The sequence below is a fragment of the Procambarus clarkii genome, chromosome 87, assembly GCF_040958095.1.
Source record: "Procambarus clarkii isolate CNS0578487 chromosome 87, FALCON_Pclarkii_2.0, whole genome shotgun sequence".
Taxonomy (NCBI): domain Eukaryota; kingdom Metazoa; phylum Arthropoda; class Malacostraca; order Decapoda; family Cambaridae; genus Procambarus; species Procambarus clarkii.
In genome coordinates this window covers 6,182,775-6,201,988 of record NC_091236.1, presented here as the reverse complement: position 1 = coordinate 6,201,988, position 19,214 = coordinate 6,182,775, and the positions used below count along the sequence as shown (strand labels likewise).

Here is a 19,214-nt window from a genome sequence, read left to right as displayed (position 1 = left end):
TATATATATATATATATATATATATATATATATATATATATATATTAGATATATATATATATATATATATATATATATATATATATTATATATATATTATATATATACTGTACTCTTCTCAATATTTGAAGTGTACTGTATTTGATAATTATTTTGTCATTTAACCTAAGAGTTTACTCGAGCTATGTACACAATGATGTTGCATAATTATATATTGCTACTTGAACTCACTGAGCTTGTTTTGAAATTGTAACCCATATCCTGCTACTTTGAAAACTTAGATTACAATTTTTAAACAAGACCTAAGATAACCGTTTTGTACATCCAAATATATTCTAAAAGTTATACCGTAATTAGTAGCTGAAATGTATTTTTAAAAACTAAATTTACTGCTAAGATAACTTGGGTGAAGATCAATTATAAGTCTTTAGGTCATGTACTAGAATTCAATCTAAGATATGCAGGCAAATCCTTGAATGAAATCACCACTACCAACCTATTTGATCATTTTTGTTAGAAATGTTGATAACATTGCAGGATTTTTAAGGGACTAGATTGTGTTAAGCCTAGGATTCAAAAGAATAAATAGAATGGATTTTGTAATCAACAAATTGCTGGACAATTTAGGTAAGTTTAGAAAAGGTGTTCTCCATCAGCCAGATAGCTTATCATTTTGAGCTTAATATCTGTACCATCTGCAAGCTGAAATAGATTATCAACTCTTCAGTTGGTATGTCTCAGATGTCTTCGATGCCTCAGATATCTTTGGTCAAGTGATTAGTCATCTCTCTGACAGTTTTCACTTTCTATGCTTACTCCATACCTACACCTGTCTTTCAAGAAACATAAGCACAAAATTTTATTATTCAAATACTTTGTGCCAAAAATACCACTTCAACTAATAAGGCTCATTGATAGCACAACTGAAAGAAAATGTACTTTCATACATGAATACAGTTTCATTGAATGCTACAGTCATAAGTTTAAGAAATTTTTGACTCCTTTTATAAAGTAGTCTTATTTCTAAAATCTTTTTACAGCGCAGTGTATTAACTGTGGTGTATGAAAATAAACAAATACAAATCTTTTGCTTCCCCAAGGCATTTGTGGTGCTGGACTAACAAATGCCTACTGTGGTAAGTGTTACTGATTATGGCAGTGGTGTTTGCTTCCAGAATTACAGGATGGCTAATCACTTGTATACAGAAAGCAGAGCTGTTTGATCATCTGGCTGCCCTGTCTTATGTCAACACCTTTCTAAAATACTATACTATATTTGCAGATTTTTTTTAACATTTAGACAACTATATTTGTGAGTATTTTTGCTGTTATCTAATAATAAACTTTATTTTATAGAAATGTATTTAATTTTGTAAGGCATATGTGAAGAAAGCCAATATATTACATTTCTAGCAGTACCAACTGTATAAACCAAGAATTAAGTTATAAAGAAAGTAACAATGCAAAAGACAGGGCAAACAGTACACACTGAAACCTTTCTGTAAAGCAGAAAATTTTGATAAGAAGGCAATTGACTATTATAAAAGCATTGAAACTAATTTTGTTCTTAATATTTTTATGGCTTGATGTTGTAGATATTACCGAGAATAATAGATATTCAATACTGACTCCTACTTGTAAAGCACACAATTTGCTGTAAATCCGGTAGACAAATTTCCAAGTTTGTGCTCAAAATGGTCATTGGGGATTGTCTCAGTTCAAGTAATATTTTCTGTAACTTGAAGCTGGTAAAAGGCTTTGTTGATGCTTGAGTGGTGAAGAGCTTTAATGATCCCTCATGGCAGCTTCTGGTACTGCACATATCAGACCATAGTGGAAAGTGTGACATTATTTTAGTTGAAAACTCTGTACCAAAAATACACAACCTAGAGATAACAGCATTAGGTTTAGCATTTTTGGACACAGAACATTACAATTTTATGCTTAATTTTTCTTCCCCCCCTTCCCCCCTCCCCTTTGTCCCCCCCTTCTGTTTTGTCTCCATGGTAAAGTGACTTGCTTTGTGAAGGATACTGATGAACTTAAAATCTAAATAAATGAATGTGATACATTTGGTAATTTTGGGCCATCAGCAGGACTTTGATAATGTTCTTTTTCCAGTTCATATTTTAGTGAAATTGAGCCTTGTTGAAGTACCATTCAAGGTTGAAAATAGCTGAACCTATCACATTTTGCAATTAAAAATACCAAAGTTTTAGACTAAGGTTTACTTCCACTTACAGCCCCCAACTAGAAGCTGCCCTTCAATCTGAGACTTGCTCCCCCTCCAACCTCACCCCCCTCCCCACTCAAAATATCAAATCTGCTACCTCCCCGAGTGCACATCGTCGCTCATTACCTCCGGCATGCTGTGCTTGCTCTTCTCCTAAGTCTCCCAGTCACTCTACTTGTGTTACCAAGATCCTCAATTGAAGTTGAACATCCTGCTATGTTGAAAATTCAATAATAAAGATTTGACCTTATGGTGGCTTCTATTAGCAACCTTTGCTTGAAAATTTGTAAAGACTGAAGAACTTCAGAAATGAAATTAGTGACATTTTGTTTGGGAGTAGATGAGAAATGCAACAATAACACTGTTTTGGTCTAGCCTTACAACCTTCATTTTTTAAAATTACTTAATACTTTTCTATCCATCTATACTTGTCATTTTTTAAATCACTTCTAAAAAGTGCAACACATGAAGAATCTTCCCTCTATCAAATCTGGTCATTATACATCTTCACATACTCAAGGTGATTTAGATCCATCATTAGCTATGCTAAAAAACTTATGCAAAAGAAATAGTTATTGATTTGGCCATAAAAGAAGTGGAGCAGTGGCCAGTTTTTGCACTACTGTGTAGGAAATTACTGTAAACATGTGAAAAGATATACAATTGGATTATTATATAATTCAATCTGCACACTACTTTATATAAATGTGGAAAAATAGCAATGTTGATGAAAGCTGAAAGACGGCAATTAAAGGTGAAGTATTTTGCATTAATGTTACCAGCTGTGTGTGTGCTTGTCACCACCTGATCAAAAGACTAGTGCAGGCAATAATCTTTAAAAAATTTCTCAGATAATGTACATCACTTATGGACTCAGTAATTGATCAAGGTCACAGCTTTCATTGAACACTTAGTACAATGTTGAACTGAAAATGTCCATTATATCTAAACAAAATATGACTGAAGACCTCTAAAGACATAATGGAAATAAATATTTTATATTTCACAATCAAACTTTATTTGTCATTAGACCCAAAAGATGTACTGTAGCACAGTATGAAAACTTTCGCTGATCGGGTATGAGGTAATATATTCACGGATTTCTGTACATCAGATAAGGAAGAGCTTTAGAATATTAGTGTAAGATATAATTACTGTATATATTCTGTAGCTTTCTTTGATTCTTTATATAAGTGTTCATATATTCTAAGCATTTTCCCCACAACACTGACCTATATTCCACACACGACTAAACTTTTGTCAAGAGTAAAGGAGGTTGAATTTACTATTACTGTTGTATATGGACAACAGTTGCTGAGCATATGCACTTGGGGGATAAAAATATAAAAGTTGATTAAGAAAATGTAAATGGATTGACAAAATGCAGGAGATTGTGATAAAACTGAAAATCAAAATTTATGCATAATAATATTATGCAGCTTTAGAATACTCTACCCTTCCATACCTACCTTGATCATGAGCAGTGTAACTATTTTGAGAATAGCACCACTTAAAAAATTGCAATACTAATAAGTACAAAGATTAGGAAGTCCCCTGGTAACAAAATATTCCAAACACAAGCTTCTGTATATGTATAGGGAAAGCTTATGAAAAGATATGTTTCTGGGATTTGTTGGAAGTAATGCAGCAAATTACACAATGACAAATGGCTGAAATGTCAAATTTGTGGACTTTTATGGACGTAAGATCGCTGACAAAATGAGCAATAATGAATGTTGAGTGTCAGTGCTATTCAGACAACATTTTGTAATTTTTGTTTTTGTAAAATCAGGTATTGCATGCAGGCGTCCTTGAGCTATAACCTAGTATAGCTACATTTCTTGGATAGTTTGACTTTGACTTTTAAAGCTCTGTACTATATTAATAACAATATTGTCAGTTGCCAGTGATGTCAATTTTGCAGGATGTTAAACAAAAAGGGGTGGGAGGCCCCATACAAAGAAGGGACTGATCTATCATGTAGGTCTGAGTGAGTTATGTTATCCTGCATATTTACTTATTACAAATACAGAATATTTAAAAGATAAAGATAAAAATGGTACACTTCATAAGCATCCCGTGGGTGGTGGTACACTCCATACCCAGTCTATGGGTGGCGGTGCACCTCACACCCATCCCATGGGCAGTGGGTGCACTCCCATACCCATCCTATGGGTGCTGGTGTCCCTCATACCCATCCTCTGGGTGGTGGTGCACCTCAAACCCATCCAGTAGGCGGTGGTGCACCCCATGCCCATCCAGTGGGCATTGGTGAAAAGGATTACAGAGGCACATGATAGGTTAAGGAACTCAACTCCCCGACAGTTCATTGTGCCCTGAGAAACTGAAAAAGCTATTTATTATTTTTCTTTATATTTCATTATACGGTAAAGTACATTTCTTGATATGTACAGACGAACCTCGGAACTTGAACAGCCCCGACTTAAACAATTCAGCACTTGAATGCTGGGTTTATGCTAGGTAGTTGACCATTTGCTTGGCACTTGAATGTAAACACACATAATGGATAAGTCAGTTTTCCAGTAGCTGTAGTTCTGTGCACAACCCCACTACTCTGTAAACTTCTCATATTTTCTAAGATACTTTTCATATTCTTAGCATAAATAAGTCAATCTGGCACCTAAGGAAGTTAGTGATAAGTGCCATACAAAAAGAAAATTAATTAGAACTACAATAGAGAAGAAAATAAGAACTTGTAGCAAAATATGAAAGTGGTGCCCACGTGTCTGTTCTTGCTCCTGAGTTAAGTATGCTTGCATTCTTGTAAGAAAGCATCCAGCAAGTCTCAAGAGGGAAATAGAAAAAGACAAATGAGAAAACCCCAAAAGTATAATTACCTGAAGTTGTTATGATAGGGGACCCCCTCCTGCCACACAATAACATTTCCTGCACTTCCTCACCACCTTCCACATATGTCACCATCTCCTCTCTTCCTCAACACCTTCCACATATGTCACCAACTCTCCTCTTCCTCACCACCTTCCACATATGTCACCATCTCCTCTCTTCCTCACCACCTTCCACATATGTCACCATCTCCTCTCTTCCTCACCACCTTCCACATATGTCACCAACTCTCCTCTTCCTCACCACCTTCCACATATGCCACCATCTCTCCTCTTCCTCACCACCCTCCACATATGTCACCAACTATTCTAAGTTGAGGTAAGGTGAGAATAAATTTGCATTTACTGTATTTCACTTATTTATTGTATTCATATGTATTTTTTGTGGTCTGGAATGGATTAATACAATTTACATCATTGCTTAGGGAAAAATAATACTCGATACTCGAACAGATTGGCACTTGAACGGCCTTCTAGAACAATTTAAGTTTGAGTACCGAAGTTCCACTCTAATGTACTTTCCAGTATTTTTTTTTTTTTTTTATGGACGGAGGCTTCATCGTGCTTGGTATAAAATACAAAGTGTTTTCTCTTCCATTTCATACATTTGTATACAAGATATTTGATATTCATCCTCAAATTATGCTTCTTCCAAAAATAAAATACTTTTTTGTCTAATGAAAAAAGTTTCATTAGAAAAAGTCAGCGTTGAATGTAATGGAACGCCATTTTTTGGGCGAGCCCCGGAGGCTCCCTGGAGCTTATCGGGCTAATGTATGTTATATTAGAATAGGGACATTAGCTATAGAGTTCAGACCTACCAGGGACCAGTGCCAAAACCTGGCCCCTTCAGAGAGGTTTCAGGGGAGCAATGGCCCTGGGAAACCCCCTTGTGGTTGGGGGTTTTCCTTATCTGCCATCGACTGGGGTTAGGCACCCAGAAAGGTAGGCATAACAAAACAAACCCCACATGGTAAGAAACTAAAACAAAAAAAAAACGAACAGAGGTAGAAACTCCCTACAATCCCAAGGAAACAAGCGAACAAAAAAAACATCACACTTTACTGCTGTGCCGATTGTCCGCGCAGCCCTCCCCTCTCTCACCCCCGAGAGGGGGAGGGGAGGGGCCCTGGACCTCACCAGCTGCCTAGCACCAGTTCGGAAGCTAAGCTTCAACCAACGCGAAAAAAACGCCGACCAGTGGGAGGGAGGGAGGGTTGCCAGGGAGCCTCCGGGGCTCACCCAGAAAATGGAGTTTCATTACATTCAACGCTGGTTTTCTGTGGAGAGCCCCTACGGCTCCCTGGAGCTTCATACCCAAAGAGAAGGAAAAGAAAGGGTTGACCCGGGAGGCGGCCCCCACAAACTCCGCAACGCGAAGTCGAGACAACAGGCAGCAACCTGCAACCCAAAGCAACACAAGAATGCACAGGATCAGACACGCTCACAAATAAACGGGCAGCCAGGAACCTGTGCAACCCCCCAAATCCTCGCGCCCGAAATGAGCCCAAGACATCACCAAATACGGCAGCAAAAGCTGCAAACATCCGAACGGCACGGGGGCAAGGATAGACCGCAGGCTGGTAGACTTAAGAAAACTGCGGACGACCTGGAAGACCTGAGCCCTGAAACAGGGAACGAGGGGAACCAGATCAACCCAAAGCACACTCCCAGCCACGGCCATGCAGGTAACGGCAAAGAGCCGCAACCAGAGAACACATGTCGCACCCCCAGCCGAACCAACCAAGCATCAATAACCCAAGGACCCCTCCAGAAAGCAGCCGTCTCTACCGTTGCCAGAAGCATGGAGAAAGGCTGCAAGCATATAAACCTACCATCAGTACCAAAAGAGCAGAAACCTCTGCGCCGGAGAAGAGCCGGAAGCTCCCCGGCCCGACCCACAGAGGTTAATGCCAACAAAGTATGGCCTTTGAAAAACAATCTTGAACCGAAGGGACTATCACAAACTGAGGAGAGGAAGAATAAAAGGGCACCCTGATCAAGGACCAGGATGGCTCAGGCGGCGGATGAGCAGGCCGGAGGTGAAACACAACACAAGAAGTGTATGGAACGGGGCGGATGTGACGTCCACCCCGAACGCAAGCCGGAGCGGCTCCGCCAGTGCCGCACAATACGAGGTGACAGTAAGAAATTTTAAGCATCAATTAACCCTCAAACTGCGCATATCATATGTAAATGATATCAGTGACAAAAACGAAACCGTGCACATCATTTACATATGATTTCGTGTCTAGCGCTATAATTTAAACGCCCCGCCTGGGATAGGGGCAGCTATAGTACAGCCATGACCGATAGTTGCCAGATGCCACCTAGAAAAAAAATCCAGGCCAACATTCTTGGGTGTTACAGCGTCACTATTGAGCAAGCCACCAAGGCTGGCGCACCCAGCACGAGCTCACAGCACCGCTGTTCAGCTTGTGACCACAGCATCGCCTACAAATACCATAATATAAATGATACTGCTATTATTTAGCAGTGATAGTATTACTGAAGCCTCCTGACTGTGATAAAACTGACCAGGATTCTGATAATAGCAGGATTGTGGTTATATTTAGCACTGTGCTCCATGGAAGGAGGAGTATATATATATATATAATATATATATTCGGATATAAACCGAACTTGTAGGCATATACCTTGCCACTGAATTTTTAAAAGACAAAGGCAGTGGACTTATATACTGTGACTCGCAGAGTGCACTCCTGGCATTGATGAAAAATTTCAGGACATACAAAATACAGTACAGTATATACAATATTTGAAAAGAAAAGGCATTTCTGTGACTCATTTCACATACATTGTACTGTATTTCACTTATCATAATTTTTAATCTCTTTTCATAAGGGAGATTCCTAATACCAAAGACTCATCTTAGCATACTGTAATTCTCTATATATATTGTACAGTATTTCAATCTGCTTTATTTCATACATTTAATAATTTTTTATTAGCTTAAGATATTTATAATTCATGACAACCTGATTTTTTCAAATTCACATGTAGCAATTTCAATATTGTTTAATCAAACGATAATAACTTCTTATTTCCTTGTTTTAGATTCACATTTTTTAGCATTAAACTGCCCTTGTTAATCTTTCGTCCATTTTAAAGATCATCTAAGTACTGTACTTGATTCCAATTTTTCTGAATTTATTTTCAGCTCTTTTTTTTCAGCTCATTGACAAATTTGCTAATGTTGCTTTTCAATCCTATATATATTGTATTGAAATATTTTAAAATGTATGCATAGAAAATCTTGTATATATAGAATATGGTTAAAAGCAAAGGTCACAGAACAAATCAGGTACAACCCTATCATGTCTGAAATGTCACTACAATGGTGTGTCATTGTCAGGAACAGGAATTGTAAGGTCTAGTAATGTTCGCTTAGCCTATGGTACAGCTATTTACAGGTACCCATCCAATTACAGCCAGATACAGCAGTGCTTAACAAGACCAAGTTAGTTAGTGTAGTTCATTTATTATGCACCCCATACCCATCTTGTGGGCAGTAGTGGAAAGGGTTACAGAGGCACATAATGGGCTCAGGGACTGAACCCCACAATTCATTTAGCTAAGCAAGTTACAATCTTGATGTGCTAGTTACAAAATTCAGTATAAGTCGTCACATCAACAATGGGTTCGAGATCGACCACAAGTACAGTTTCTAAATTAAGCAACTGACATATGTGGAGAGCTAGTGTCACAATTGATATGTTTGTCCTGCACACCGCCCCCCCATCCAGTGGGCAGCGGTGGATAGGTTACAATCACTCTTAGTTACTACCTACAGTTAGCAAACTGGGGAAGACCAAGTAAAGCACACATTATCCAATGTGAATGTCTCAAGTTTTCTTTATGGTACATGCAGTTGTATGAAATATGCATATTAGTGGCTTTATTAAATATACGTATTCTAATAACCAATTAACCACTGCAACATATTCTTCAGTACATTTTTAGATATAAATTATTATTATTATTATTATTACATTATTAATTATTATTATTATTATTATTATTATTATTATTATTATACAGTGGCATTGTAGCATGACGCATCATTATGGTGTAACTAGATGGTTAGGTAAGGCTTGACTGTTATGTCTATGAACTTGACCTCATGTAATTACCTAAGTGTAGTTACAGGATGAGAGCTATGCTCGTGGTGTCCCGTCTACCCAGCACTCTTTGTCATATAACGCTTTGAAACTACTGACGGTTTTGGCCTCCACCACCTTCTCACCTAACTTGTTCTAACCGTCTACCACTCTGTTTGCAAAATGTGAGCACTTGTTGCTGTTACACACAGAAATCACAATAGCGTGATGTATCAAATGAACAAATCCACAAGGGCCGTGACGAGGATTCGAACCTGCGTCCTAGAGCATCCCAGATGCTGCCTTAATCAACTGAGCTACGAGATGGTATAAGAATTGCAACCAGAAATTCTACTGAATTTACTTGGATTCTGCAGCCTCTCCAAGACATAAACCAGGATTTTATTGCTGGTTTATTTTATCTTGTTGCTGATGTTAGGATTTAAGGGGCCACTACAGACAAGGGCCATATTGAGCCCTTCACAGTTTCCTAAAACAATCTGTCACACGACACTTCCATAACACCTAAGCCTTTGCAGCAGATATCTACACCTTAAGGGAAAAATTGTGACATCCTCTATCTACTTGCAGTGAGATGGGAATTGACTTGACATATTATTACCACAACATGGTGCACAATATACATTACAAGTTCTCAAAAATCCTCAGTAACCAAACAAAATTCTTAGCCTCATGGTAGAATACCCAAGCCATCCATGGTAAAAAAAAAATGATACAGCAAAAACCCATAGCAAAAAGGACACAAGCACATCTACACATCTATCTAGAGGATAGATAGATGTGTAGATGTCTCTCTACATCTATCCTCTGGTGACCCATGATGGAAAGTGCCAGATATCCACAACGTCCTGAAGGCAAACCAGGATGACATATAAAGTGTCGTATGACAAAGTGTACTGGGAAGACAGGACCCCACGAGTGTAGCTCTCATCCTGTAACTACACTTAGGTAATTGCACCTGTTTCTTCTGGTATTTCATAACATTTAAAGTAGGGAAAGGGTTATATATGCCAGGTCTATAATCCACTAAATACAAAACTAGAATCCTGGAGGCAACAAGATTCGCCAGAGCAACATAGCCCGCCTCCCACAATAAGGTGCTTGCCACATGTTGGGTAGTGGCGTCGCCTACACCAGGTGGTCACGACTATAATAATAATAATAATAATAATATTTTATTCACAAGAAGGTACAATGAGGAGTACAACATATCTTATGGTGAGATTAATTAAGACTGGTATTTTTACATTCATGCAAAGCCACTAACACGCATACCGTTTCGGGCAGATCCTTAATCTAACATATCAGGCAAGATGAAGAGGTACATTGTAGCAAGGTTTTATATCAACAAATAACTACAATATAAATTGACAGAGGTGATTACACTGTTAAAGATATATATGTCTTAAGTACTAAATTTGGGGAAGTGGGTAGTACAAGATACTTACAGTGGGAGTTTGAAGCACAAGGTAGGAAACTATAAGGATAAAATTAGGTACTTTTTGGTTTTACTTTGGAATAGGACAAAGGTTGGACAGCTTTTTAAATTCATCAGGGAGTGACTTCCAAAGACTGGGTACTTTTATTTGCATGGAGTGTTTGCACAGATTTAGTTTGACTCTAGGGGATATTATGCCCAACGACTTGGGCTGGACGGAAGAGTGACAGTCTCATTTCATGCAGGTCGCATTCTTTTTTTTTTTTTTTTTTTTTTGAGATATATACAAGAGTTGTTACATTCTTGTACAGCCACTAGTACGCGTAGCGTTTCGGGCAAGTCCTTAATCCTATGGTCCCATGGAATACGATCCCCTGCCGCGAAGAATCGTTTTTTCATCCAAGTACACATTTTACTGTTGCGTTAAACAGAGGCTACAGTTAAGGAATTGCGCCCAGTAAATCCTCCCCGGCCAGGATACGAACCCATGACATAGCGCTCGCGGAACGCCAGGTGAGTGTCTTACCACTACACCACGGAGACTGCAGTCTCCGTGGTCATTCAATCCCTGACCGTTCAAATGGTTGGGCACCATTCCTTCCCCCAGTCCATCCCAAAACCTTATCCTGACTCCCTCCCAGTGCTATCTAGTCATGATGGTTTGGCACTTTCCCTTGATAATTCCTTTCCCTTCTGGGGATATCAGATATATTTATAATATATCATATGTTTATATAAGATACATTTATAATATATCTTACGAACTTATAAGCAGAATGTATAAAAGTCCCGATAATAGTCGGGTTCATTCTTGACACATAATCGACAATTTCGGGTTCGAATCCCGGGCGGGACAGAAATGGTTGGCCTCATTTCCTTTCACCAAATGCACCTATTCACCTAGCAGTTAGTAGGTACTCAGGAGTTAGTCGGCTTATTATGAGGTTGCATCCTGGACGGGGTCAGTAATTTGACCTTGAGAGGGGGGAGGGGTGGGGACCTCGATAAAAGCCAAACATGTTTATTTGATTTATTTATATACAGTATATACAAGAAGTTACATTGGGTTTATGAGAGTACATAGCATGATGTGTTCACACTCTTGTAAAGCCACTAGTACGCACAGCGTTTCGTGTATGAATACACTCTGGCTTCCTGTCCCCTGACACAATGAATTATTTTTGGTGTGGTGCTCAAGGGTTGTACACAAGACAATGAGGCTCACCTTGAGTCTGGCGTCTTGAAGATCTTGTCCGAAGCCAGCCGAGGGCTCCGGGAGTAGAGAGGCAGGAGAGACGTGTTCACGTACACCTGGGACCAGAAAGGACCCCCCGAGAGGACCCCCGTCAGAGAAGTGTGTGTGGTTTAGTGTTGGAGACCCCCCGAGAGGACCCCCGTCAGAGGAGAAGTGTGTGTGGTGTAGTGTTGGAGACCCCCCGAGAAGACCCCCGTCAGAGGAGAAGTGTGTGTGGTGTAGTGTTGGAGACCCCCCCAGAGGACCCCCGTCAGAGGAGAAGTGTGTGTGGTGTAGTGTTGGAGACCCCCCGAGAGGACCCCCGTCAGAGGAGAAGTGTGTGTGGTGTAGTGTTGGAGACCCCCCCGAGAGGACCCCCGTCAGAGGAGAAGTGTGTGTGGTGTAGTGTTGGAGACCCCCCGAGAGGACCCCCGTCAGAGGAGAAGTGTGTGGTGTAGTGTTGAAGACCCCCCGAGAGGACCCCCGTCAGAGGAGAAGTGTGTGTGGTGTAGTGTTGGAGACCCCCCGAGAGGACCCCCGTCAGAGGAGAAGTGTGTGTGGTGTAGTGTTGGAGGTGCGGGTCACCACTCTCAGAGGTCTTGGTGTTGTTTACACAGTAGCAGTGACGTCACGAGATTAGTCTTGGGACACTACTACTCCCATTTCAATTACTTTCTCTAATTTCATATATATTTATATACAAGAGTTCTTACATTCTTGTAAAAGACACATGGAACACTTTATGTAGGGCAGATGTAACTCTGCGTATCTATGTATTTATGTCTGTAGATTAGATTAGTATTTTAAAAGCGCTACAATCACCTTCTGTGGTTGATTATGTTTAACACATCTCTAACCCTGTCCATGGAGGACAGAAGAAAATGTATATATACTGGTTAGCATTGTAAATGTGTGGCCACGTCTGTGGTAGAAAAAGAAAAAATCTTATAATAATAATAATAATAATAATAATTTTTATTTAGGCAAAGGTACATACATAAAGAGATTTTACAAAGTTTGTTGGCTTTATAGATAGAGCTAGTACATACAATGCCTAAAGCCACTATTACGCAAAGCGTTTCGGTTTATAAAACCACTAGCACGCATAGTGTTTCGGAAGGTCCTTAATCCTAATTTGTTCACCGGAATATGACCCGCCATTCACTGTTGGGTGAACAGAGGCTACAGTTAAGGATTGGCGCCCAGTCAATCCTCCCTGGTCAGAATACGAACCCAGGCCAAAGCGCCGGGCGAGTGCTTTACCACTGCGCCACGGGGGATTGCTAATTGATTTGATTAACTTTAATAACTGTTGTAACTTTACAACAGCTTATTGTTTAATAACTTTATCAATGTTGTACAGTATATATATAGGTCGTATATATTGTTTATGTTGATGTGTGTTACTGGCAAGAGTGTGGAGCAGCCGTGGGAGCCCCACACACACTGGTCACAATGGTCCTCACCTCAAGTCATCTCTACACGGCTATCACCTGCATCAAATTGCATCTATTTGCATTTAGACCCGGGCAAAATTGCTTTAGAAGGTCTAAACTGTTTCCCAGCTCAGAAACCATCGCTTAATAACATATCTAAAATTCAGCCAAATCGGACAACGAACGCCCTCCAAAAATCAGTATACTGATTCGTCCACAATTAGAGTACCGCAGCTTTCGCACAGATTTTCCAATAAGAATCTGGAAGTTTAGAGAAGAGAGGATATGAAGAGTGGGTTGGTATATGTTAAGAATAATTCTTACTACCCTACAGAACTTTAAACAGGAACTGAAATAGTTGTTTTTTCTTAATTTTAAAATTTGGTAAAAAAAAAGGTACCTTACCTTGAGGTTACCTCGAGGTGTTTCCGGGGCTTAGCGTCCCTGCGGCCCGGTCGTCGACCAGGCCTCCTCGTTGCTGGACTGGTCGACCAAGCTGTTGGACGCGCCTGACGTATGAATCACAGCCTGGTTGATCAGGTATCCTTTGGAGGTGCTTATCCAGTTCTCTCTTGAACACTGTGAGAGGTCTGCCAGTTATGTCCCTTATGTGTAGTGGAAGCGTCTTGAACAGTCTCGGGCCTCTGATGTTGATAAAGTTCTCTCTCAGAGTACCTGTTACACCTCTGCTCTTCAACGGGGGTATTCTACACATCCTGCCATGCCTTCTGGTCTCATATGGTTTTATTTCTGTGTGCAGGTTTGGGACCAGCCCCTTTACTATTTTCCACGTGTAAATTATTATGTATCTCTCCCGCCTGAGCTCAGGAGAATACAGATTTAGACATTTTAGTCGGTCCCAATAGTTTAGATGTTTTACTGAGTGGATCTAAGCACTAAAGCACTAAGTATCTGCTCTGAAATCCATATTTCATCATCATGGCAGTCCTTTGTGTGGGTTGCCGTTAGGGCTGCAAACACTGCATTTGCCTCATGTAGGAGGCCATCTATAAAAATGAACTTTGTTAGATTTGCGTGTTTTTATACCCTGGATGTTGGCAAATATAAATGATGTTATCGTGTTTGTGGAAGTGCTGGATGCTTTACTTGGTGTTAATATCTGAGGCTCTGGAAGGGAGGCCACTGTGTTTGCGTCCTCTCTAGCATTTGACTGCGATGTTGGTAGAGTCTGGATATTTTTAGCCATGAACTGTATGAACGGGCGGTGTTGCTATGTTGTTGTTGTTGTTGTTATAGATTCAGCTACTGGGAACAAAAAGTTCCAAGTAGCACGGGCTATGGTGAGACCGTGCGTCGGTGTTGCTACCTCGTGTCGCATTCTATATATCATAATCATGAAATAAATAGTCGTGTTGTATATTGTTAAAAACATAATTTAATTTAACGAGTTTACTTGTCAAGAAAATACATATATCCGCAAAGCGTAAATTAATTTATGTTCTGTTATATTCAGACGACAGCCAGTCCGCCGTTTTGAAATCCATTTTTGGGGGTGTTCTGTGGTCAGATTTTGTGGAAACCGTTTAGAAAGCTTCTGAGGCAATATATGTTTTTTGATGCAGCTTTACATAGCCCACAGATACAACAATAGAAGATTAGACATCGTGGAGCATTACATAATTACTAGTGACTGTAATTGGATCAGTTATCTGCAGTACAGTGGTCTGCGTCCTCGACTCGCAACCAATGAACCCAGGTTCAATTCCAGGGCTGGACAGATTGAGCAGTTGCAGTGTTGTTTTCGCCTGATGCCTCTGTTTAGATATCAGTAAAAAAGGTTCCCGCGGGAATTAGGCAACTGTTGCCTCCCGAAGGTCAGTGCAGTTGAACTAAACACTAAAGACAAAGTAAAAATGTTAAGCTTTATTCATTATTACTATGATGCATATAAGTTTTGTATGATTTTTTTTTTGTATTAAATAACTAAAGTTACACAAATTAAACACCTAATAATAAACTTTATTTTGTTGTAGAATTTCAACCCCTGTAAGTTTATTTTTTTAATAAATATTACATAAAATACACTTAAAATCTGGATACTAAACACAGACCTGAGCTTACAAGTATGTTGTGTTGATTTAGGTTATCTTGAGATGATTTCGGGGCTTTTAGTGTCCCCGCGGCCCGGTCCTCGACCAGGCCTCCACCCCCAGGAAGCAGCCCGTGACAGCTGACTAACTCCCAGGTACCTATTTACTGCTAGGTAACAGGGGCATTCAGGGTGAAAGAAACTTTGCCCATTTGTTTCTGCCTCGTGCGGGAATCGAACCCGCGCCACAGAATTACGAGTCCTGCGCGCTATCCACCAGGCTACGAGGACCCGGGGCGACGACGATCGTGGGATCGGATGCGCCCGAGCTTACAAGTATGTGGTTGCTCAGTGGTTATAAGTTACAAAATAAAGAACATTTTTCCAATTCTTTCTGAAATCTGAAAAGTATCTACTATTAACTGTTAATTAAATATAATTTTTTTTTATAAATTTAAACATTAACAAACTCTACATTCATCAAGTCAAATAATTCCTCTGAATGAATAATTCAGCTTAAGCGGACGATATAATGTATTTAAAATACCATAAGCAATTTTTTTTGCCTTTTCATTAAAAAATTTGAATTAAGTTATTTGATACATGATATTGTGCTTTATTATCCAGAAAATACGTTTTCATAATGCTCTTAATTTTGTATGGAACTTGATAATTGAACTTTTAATTTAGAAAGTTCAAATAGTGAACAGGTTTATACAAACAGTTCTTAAGTAAATGTATGGATAATATTATTAGGTACTTCATACAAGTCTTTCCAAATAATAAAATCTCCAGGTCCATCAAGGGAAAAATTATATGTGAGGTCCCTCCTCACAATTGTAATATGGACATCTTGGCATATTGTTTATTTTAACAATTCTTACTTAATAGTTTTGTACAGGAAGGTAACCGATATCAGAAAAGCGACTATGATATTATCACACTCCTCTTCAGTGACTAGGGCAGAAAGGGAGACAATTGGGCACAGTACTATTCAGGCTGCTTGCTACTAATGCATAGAAGAAAGAAATTTATTGTCACTACTTAATTCAAACTTATATTTAAGAAAATATTTCCATTCCCTGTAAACCATGCTAGTTTCAGTTACGAAATTATACACTCTGAAAGTTTACCTATATAACACTATATTTAGGGGAAAACTATTTATTCATAACAAAATTGGTTGAAACTCTAAGGGATATTTCTCAAGCCATTTTAGAATAGTGTAACACATAGAAGTATTAGTAATACTGTACCTGTATATGGTCCTAATGGTAAATCAACTGGCATTCTATTACTTTAAAATAATCATGTAGGTCTAGAATCCTTTTGAAACCAAATTTCCATAAGAGATCTTGGTTATTTTGAAGTGGCCCTTTCCACTCATTTGTCTTACAAGTGCTTAAAATGTATTATAACAGGCTGGCCATACAAGGTACTAGTTGGTCTAGTGGCTTCCCACCTCAGCGTGTCTCCAAGACACTGGCCAATATCATAATTACATATATATGTATCACTCATGCCATGTCAATGAAGAACAAAACAACTGTCATATATCAACAGGAGAATATTGAAACATGTCATGATGTAATATGACTAGCAGTTCACCCACAGATTTTGTCAATGTATGAGAATTACACAAATTTACTTTATGCATATATAAATAAGCAACTTTTTGAATACTTTGAAAGGTATTATAAGGATCGAGGTAGGTTCTTCTACCAACACAACTACCAGTTTACACCCCACCCGTGGCTCCAGTTGACCAGTATGTATACACGACCAGATTCTCTTGCCCTCTAATCAGGGAAAAGCAACTACATTTTCCTCATGCGTGCATAATCTATATATAAGGCTGTGTTTAGAGTTTATAAATTTATTTTTTGACCCACAGCAGGATGCCCAGAAGAACCTATATACCCAACCCAACTTCAGTTGGGAACCAATTACAGGTGTCCAACCAAATTTCAGTTGGGTATGTATAATTGGTACCGAACGAACTAAAACTTGAAACCTTCCCTGGAGCGCCATTAAGGTACTTTGGTAACAATCCACCCCTCCATCCATGGTATATTGTGGATTGCAACTTATACTGAAGATGAATCACTGGCCTTGTAATGAGACGGTAAGTGAGAAATTACCTGTCACCGACAACTGAAGCTCACATGAACACGCCTTCCTGTTCACCCACAATGAGACCACAGAAGACTGGAACGCCCGACCAACCACACAACCGTTGCCACACTCACAAGAACAAGCCAGCCTTCCCGACCACCAGTCAGGACCAAGTCCGTCCACATGAACTACCCTCACACCCACATGCCTGCTACCCTTATTCATAACAAAGGCCATCCTGCCCGACCACACATACACACCAGCCCCCCTACCCCTTGCCCCCCCCACACACACACACAGTGGTAGACGGTTAGAACAAGTCAAGAGAGAAAGTTTTGGAAGCTAAAACCATCAGTAGTTTCAAAGTTATACGAGAAAGAGTACTGGAAATATGAGAAACTACGAGCGTAGCTCTCGCCCTGTAACTACACTTAGGTAAGTACACACAATCAGCCCGCCAACACTAAATATAATTGTTTTATTGTACTTACATTTCTATATTGGACTAAATTATAGACTGTACGTATATACTCGGACTTTTTCTTCGTGACTTCATTCGTGACACAGCTTGAGAACACAGCACAAGTACTGTCGACATATATCACCTATCACACATGAAATTCTTGATAAATAAATACAGGATCTGTTAAGAGTGTATTCCCCAATTCTAAGGTAAACAAGACTTAACAACACTTTGTTGTAGGGATTTTTGTAATTGTGGACACAAGACTTTAAGCTTTGTGTACTACACACCCGTGTCGAGCAGACGGTACACTGGTTATCCTTCATATGCTTTCATCTCAACTTTTCATCAACATTTAAGAAAAAAGCCTATTAATTGGTAGGCATTTGGAGTGATTAGCCAGCTGTGTGAGGTGCACCACCAGCTGTATGAGGTGCACCACCAGCTGTATGAAGTGCACCACCAGGTGTGTGACGTGCATCTCCAGCTGTATGAAATGCACCACCAGGTGTATGAGGTGCACCTCCAGTTGTATGAAGTGCACCACCAGCTGTATGAGGTGTACCACCAGCTGTATGAGGTGCACCACCAGGTGTATGAGGTGCACCTCCAGCTGTATGAAGTGCACCACCAGCTGTATGAGGTGTACCACCAGCTGTATGAGGTACACCTCCAGCTGTGTGACGTGCACCTCCAGCTGTATGAGGTGCACCTCCAGCTGTATGAGGTGCACCACCAGCTGTATGAGGTGCACCACCAGCTGTATGAGGTGCACCAGCAGCTGTATGAGGTGCACCACCAGCTGTATGAGGTGCACCACCAGCTGTATGACGTGCACCACCAGCTGAAGCAGCTTTTCTCTCCAGGTTTACTTGGTCTGTGCGAACGCCGGGTTCTGGAAGGTGGTCTTCGCGCTCTTGTATAGGGGATTTTCTGCCTGTAAACAAATGGAAAAGATTATCATCAATTGCCAATATCTCCACTTGACTACAGGGCCTCTTTGCCGCCTCTTCCTCTCTGAGCTGTCAAGTATGAAAAACTGCACACTTGATTACGCTACGGTAATGTTACTTGTTTCTGGTATTTTGTGACCAAAAGCCTATTTCAAGAAATCAATGCAAAATAAAAATTCTATATTTTGAGTTCTATACTGAATAGTCTGTAATCTCAATATTATAATAAAGTTCTTGCGAAAGGGCCAGCACACTTATCTAAAATTGTGTGATCAAAATGAAA

The 19,214-nt window shown here is 39.7% G+C and overlaps 2 protein-coding genes across 2 annotated transcripts in view; both read right to left on the bottom strand.

Annotated features, from left to right (window-relative positions):
- The window catches only part of LOC123747016 (uncharacterized), a 135,852-nt gene extending 120,778 nt beyond the window's left edge, over nt 1-15,074 (bottom strand). The window contains exon 1 of the mRNA XM_069317362.1: nt 11,906-15,074. The gene's annotated coding sequence lies outside the window, so the exon portion shown is untranslated. The remainder of the gene's footprint in view (nt 1-11,905) is intronic.
- A 145-nt stretch (nt 15,075-15,219) lies between these two features.
- LOC123747011 (integrin beta-PS) overlaps nt 15,220-19,214 on the bottom strand; it is a 46,329-nt gene continuing 42,334 nt past the window's right edge. The window contains 1 exon segment of the mRNA XM_069317350.1: nt 15,220-18,915. Within this exon segment, the coding sequence (XP_069173451.1) occupies nt 18,847-18,915 (69 nt within the window). The 3' untranslated portion in view covers nt 15,220-18,846.